General features: G+C 34.8%; 1 protein-coding gene and 1 pseudogene across 1 annotated transcript; one reads left to right on the top strand and one right to left on the bottom strand.

Annotated features, from left to right (window-relative positions):
* Window positions 1–367: 367 nt before the first annotated feature.
* Window positions 368–4,472, top strand: LOC118062700 (glutamate receptor 2.9). Its single transcript, XM_035076536.2, has 5 exons — window positions 368–738; window positions 826–2,081; window positions 2,227–2,533; window positions 2,655–3,052; window positions 3,512–4,472. The coding sequence occupies exons 1-5, from the start codon at window positions 474–476 to the stop codon at window positions 3,884–3,886; spliced, it is 2,601 nt and encodes an 866-aa protein (XP_034932427.1). The 5' UTR covers window positions 368–473; the 3' UTR covers window positions 3,887–4,472.
* A 709-nt stretch (window positions 4,473–5,181) lies between these two features.
* Window positions 5,182–6,158, bottom strand: part of LOC118039943 (zinc transporter 11-like) — a 3,321-nt pseudogene continuing 2,344 nt past the window's right edge.

Raw genomic sequence — 6,158 nt, 5'->3', positions numbered from 1 at the left:
TTAAGTAATTAGCATTACAAAAACAATTTTAAATTAATTTTTTTTATTTTTTTTATCACTTTAATATGCTAATATTAAAAATAAATTTTTTAACAATAATAATTTTTTTTTATTTAAACGCATTTTAAACTTTATTACTAATTAGTTATGATCCATAATCTTTTTATTTTTATTCTCGTGTTTTTTTTTTTTTTTAGAATAAGGGTATTCTCAATTAGATTGTAAATGAACCGAAAATAACCCTCTTTCATGTCAAAAATCGGCGACAAAAAATAGTAGGATATACTAGCACACAATATTTAATGAAATGATACAGAAAATGTATGAGAAATAGTCCAGATTATAACCCCTGAATAAAGGAGAAAAATCTAAAGTTTGAAAGTTGACGAAGTAAAATATAAATTGAGATCTACGCTAACAAGTATTGAGAAAGAGAATCAGCTCTAGTACTTTGTTGTTTCATTAAGAATACAATGGGTACTTTGCCTCACGCCTTCTCGTTGTTCGCTCTAATTTTGCTCTTGACATCCGGTACAGGAGCCGATCAAAGCACCAAGACACAGGCTATTTTCAAAGGAAGTACTGGAATAGGAGCTATTGTGGATACAAGTTCCCGTATTGGCAAAGAAGAAATAGTTGCGATGGAAGTTGCAAAGGAGGATTTCTATGGCTTCGGAAATCTAACATTTTTGCTTATAAACGACTCTCAAAAGGATACCATCCATGCAGCTCTTGAAGGTAACTATATGTTTTGCTTTTGAAATAAGTATCGTTTGCCTTAAATTAAGATAAATCCAAGCTCACATCTGTGCGTTGCTTATACAGCTAAGGATCTTATCGACACACGACAAGTACAAGCCATTATAGGACCACAGACATGGGAAGAGGTGTCATTAGTTGCTGAGATTGCAAGAGAAACACAGGTTCCAATTCTTTCTTTTGCTGACACAGCTCCAGAATGGGCGACTGGACGATGGCCTTCTCTACTTCAAGCTTCACCTGATAAGCGTGCTCAAATGAAAGCTGTAGCTGCTATTGTGCAATCGTGGAACTGGCATCAGGTCATTGTGATATATGAAGATACAGATTCTTCAGCAAGGGGAGTCATACCACATCTACATGATGCCCTTAGAGAAGTTAATTCACAAGTAAGTCAATTTGTAGCCTTCTCTCCTTCTGCCTCTTCTGATTCAATGTCCAAAGAGCTTGAGAATATCAAAAGCAAGCAGTACTGTAGAGTCTTTGTTGTTCATTTGTCCTTCAAATTGGCTGTGCGGTTATTTGAAATGGCAAAGAAAATGGAAATGATGCAAAAGGACTATGTATGGATCACAACAGATCCCATTACAAGCCTTGTCCATTCCTTCAATGCCTCTGTAATATCCTCAATGAAAGGAATTCTAGGAGTCCGGAGTTACTACCCTAAAATGGGACAGGATTTCGAGAACTTTAAGCAAAGATTTCGTACAAGTTTTAGCAGAAAATATCCCCGAGAAGAAAAGAAAGAGCCTGGGATTTACGCCGTGCAAGCGTATGATGCTATGAGGACAATAGCTCTTGGATTAAATAAGACCGGAAGTAAAAGGGGAGGGAAAGAGCTGTTGGAAAACATTTTGGACGCAGACTTTCCTGGTTTATCAGGTAAAGTTAAATTCAAAAACCATAATGTTGCTGCAGCAGAAATATTTGAGATCGTGAATGTAATAGGAACGGGTTACAATGAAATCGGGTATTGGTCCAATGGATTTGGATTCTCGGAGAAAATCCATGAAAATTCTCGTTATAACAGCTCGTCGATGATTGATTTGGAGCAAGTGCATTGGCCAGGGGGGCCTAGGTATACTCCAAGAGGATGGACTACGCTGAGAAGTGCTAAGCTATTTCGAATCGGAGTGCCTTCCTTTTCTGGTTACGAAGAATATGTGAAAGTGGAAAGTGATGATCGCTTGGGAACGAACTCCTCTGGTTTTGCAAACGAGGTCTTCAAAGCAACGACAGCAAGCATGCCATTCTTTCTGCCATACGAGTTCCAATACTTCAATGGAAGTTACAATGAACTTGTAGAGCAACTTCATCTAAAGGTAAGAGGCAGCTTGATAGAGTAAAATGATTAATTAAATTTTCATTAATTGATCATGCATGCACGCATATTCTGAAAAAAAAAAAAAAAAATACTTTAGACTAATCATACTTTGTTGTACTTGGACTTTTTGCCCACAACACCAGAATTTTGACGCAGCTGTTGGTGATGTGGAAATAGTTGCAAGCAGACACCAATATGCAGAATTCACCTATCCATTTACTGAAACAGGATTGGTGTTGATCGTCCCGGTCCGTTCGAGCAGTAAAGCATGGTCGTTTATTAAACCATTCACCACAACCATGTGGGTTTTAATCTCAGTGATTACAGTCTACAATGGCTTTGTTGTTTGGTGGATAGAGCGAAAGCATTGTGATGAACTACAAGGCTCCATCACAACTCAAATTGGGATCATGATTTGGTTATCCTTCAACACTCTTTTCTCCTTGAATGGTAAGTTAAAGTTTTTAGTTCCAATCAGTTTCCTTCTTTGATTTGAACTTTTGAAAATATATAACCAATCCTTTAACAAGCAATTACTTAACAATATCTTGCTGACAACAATTTGATTTAGGGCCAAAGCTTCATAGCAATCTATCAAGGATGTCAGGGGTGGTGTGGCTGTTTGTGGCTCTAATCATCATCCAGACGTACACAGCCAACCTCACAAGCATGCTAACTGTACAGAGGCTTGAACCCACTATACCAACCGTTGAAGAACTATTAAATAGCAATGAAATGGTTGGATATTGTACAGATTCCTATACGGAAAGATATTTGTTGGAAGTTTTAAAATTCAAGAACCAAAACATCCAGCATTTTCAGTCAGCAGAAAGTTATGCTCAAGGCTTCGAGGACAAGAAAATTTCTGCTGCCTTTCTTGGAATTCCCAGTGCCAAGAAATTCCTAGCAAAATACTGCAATAGCTTCATCCAAATTGGCCCAACGTACAAAATTGGAGGGTTTGGACTTGTAAGATCTCTCGCTCATATTTATTCACCTTTTCCGTTCATTAATAATTTTCCTGAAGTTACTATTGGTAATTTACATTCTTACGGGCCAAACCAAAATATTCATATAGGATTAGTTCTTGTAAAATTTGTATTAGGGCCAGAGGCTTTTTGTTGACTTTGTAGGTAGGTTGGACCACAAATTACAAGGTGTTGAGTTTGACCAAAGGAAACTAACAATGAAATCTTTGATTTTGAACAAAATTAGTGGGAGAGATATCTCTTAGATAGGTTCAATGAATCATTAAATATAAGTTGAAATAAATTAGTAGGTTATGGTAAAAGACACATGCCTAATCTTAGGCTTATTTGCTTCGAAATACTAACATGTCGAAATATATATATATATATATATATATATATGAATTAAACATGAACTTAAGGAGTGAATAAATTTTTACATGGTTAATTTGTTTTCCAGGCGTTTCCGCGTGGATCTCCATTACTTGCTAGCGTGAACGAGGCTCTACTGAGTTTATCAGAAAAGGGAGCGCTACAAGAACTTGAGAAAACGTGGATTACCCCACAAAAATGCACGAAGATGCCAAGTGATGACAGCCTTGGTCCCAGTGGATTTCGAGAACTTTTCTTTATAACTGGAGGCACAACAACAATTGCCTTCGTCATATACGTTTGTCGCACTAATTTGTTGAGGCATAAAAACATATGGGGAATTATCTCAGCTGTACTGAAACGTTGGGTCTCTCCGAGGAGGCACTTCACTAGAAGAGTAGCCAACGTAGAAATTTCACTACCAGAAATTCATCTAAAACCGGTGGAATTATCGACGGAATAATTCTGTCGGTAAATTATGATGATAATTACTGATGGTCAATATTCCATCTATAATTCAGTCGGTATATTCTGACAGAATTACAGACGGAATATATAGAATTTCTTTTAAAAAAAGCGGTTCGATGACGTGGAAGTTTTTGTGAGTGATTTTACCGATGAACTTACTGAGGAATTCAAACTGAGATCTCTGTACAGTGACATGACCAATTCATCGTCAGAATTACCGATGGAATCACCGACAAAATGAGTCTGTCGGTGATTCCATCGACAAAAGTTAATATATCATCACTCTACCAACTCTCTCCTCCCCTATTTCTCCTTCTTCTTTCCCATCCTAACTCTTCCCTCCTAAAAATATCCCCTTCTTCTCAATACAAGTCATATTTCTTTAAGTTTTATGGTCACAACATCTGTGTTCTGATTTATTGTAGATTTTATCATTTTTGTAAGTAAATCTTTTTTTTTATTATTTTAACATTTAAATGTCAATTGTATTGTTTTTTTAGAATATATATTTTGTTAATGTATGTACATCTTTTATTGTTATTTCTCAAACAAACTTTGTAGTATGAATGTATAATTTTGTACTTGTTATGATTTGTTTTAGATTTTGTAAAATTGTACTTGTTTGTAAATTGTTGAAACTTTGTTGAATTACTGAATTACATGTGTTGTGGTGAAATAATTAATAGCTTGTTTAACTGGTCCGTTTTAATTTTTATCAATGCTATTGCGGAGTTGTATTTTCCTTAAATTTATATGTATAAATTTGTAGGGACGTTGATAATTGATAATGCATATTTATGAGAAGTTTTAATTAGGTTGGATAATCTGGAGGTAAATCAATATTTTTGCAAATTTATTTACCAAACATAGTTAATTAATACATGTTGTCATCATAATTTTATAGAGGTTCGATAAAAGTCATGGATGATCGTTCATAGATGTATTGAGATTCACCGTAAGGATTGCGGAGGATGGATTATTGTCTCACCCTCGCGCGAAGCGGGGATATGGTGTTGGGGTTTTTGTTTTTGTGAATAAGGGAGTTGCCACCTAGTATTATGGTTACTAAGAAATCTAACTGATCTTTCAGAGATTCTAATGCAAGGAACTAGTTGCGTAAAGGGAAGGTATTAACACCCATAGTATGCCCTACCTAAGGTAAGCTACTTGGTGTTTGATTTGCCTTGTTATGTTGTTGGTGTTCTCTAATCAATTTTCCTATGATAGGTTTGCTATGATGAATGAACTTGGGTTCAAAGTCTAAGAGAAAGAACCCTTGGTCAATGTGGATCACACTTTTAGATATGTCTACAAAGTACCAAGGAGAACCAATGTAGATCTCTTGAAATCTGTGTTTGGTTCATACTAAATTTATAGCCTATGATTTAAGAGATATTTAAGATATAAATCCAAGGAGATTCAATGTGCTTTAAAAACTCATTTTTCCCTTAGTATTTCAAGTATTTGCGACTCGTAAATCGCAAGGAAAAGGAAAACAAAAAACTAAGTTAGAAATCTAAGAAAATTCCAAGTGCTTTAAAAGCCCTTTTCTGCCTTAGTATTTCATACTTTCACGACTCGTAAACCGTGAAGTCTAAATTTGAAATGTCCCCACTTATAATTGAGGCTTCTTTCAAGGATGTATGATGACTTTTTATTCCTAGAAAAATATTTTGGATATTAATCACTTGGGGTTTCTTTATCCAAACATTAATAGCGAATAATAACCAGTTATTCCTAATAATATTTTTGATATTCATCCTTTAGGATTTATTTATCTAAACATTAATGATGATTAATAGATGAATTCCCTCCAAAATAAGATTTTTGTATTTTTTTAGAATATTGGCCAGCACCCTTTGGAGTTTTACAAACATGTTGTAAAATCCAGAATACAAGAAAGTAATTTTTTGTGTTTAAGAAAATCCATGCTAAAACACATTTTCTTTTAAACTTTGAATATTTTTTTAAAAGAGGAAATTCAAAATATGTTAGGGTATTGGTCATATGCATGAAAATATTTTTTTATATATATGTATATTTACCGCATTTGTGTTGAAAACCAGGTATTCTAAATGCTAAATTGATATTTTTACAATATAAAAAAAAAACAGACTTTAAAATAAATATGCTTGAAAGTCATAAATCTATCTCTTTGTTTTTTAATATATATTTTTTTGGGCTGGGTCGAGCTCGACCTATGTGGTGGGGCTGGACCTAGTCGGGTCACATGCCCAGACCAGTGATCCAGCTGGGTAAACAAATGC

This window comes from Populus alba, chromosome 1 (assembly GCF_005239225.2).
Source record: "Populus alba chromosome 1, ASM523922v2, whole genome shotgun sequence".
Lineage (NCBI taxonomy): Eukaryota > Viridiplantae > Streptophyta > Magnoliopsida > Malpighiales > Salicaceae > Populus > Populus alba.
Note: the sequence above shows the minus strand (reverse complement) of the source record. Positions and strands in the feature narration are given on the sequence as shown.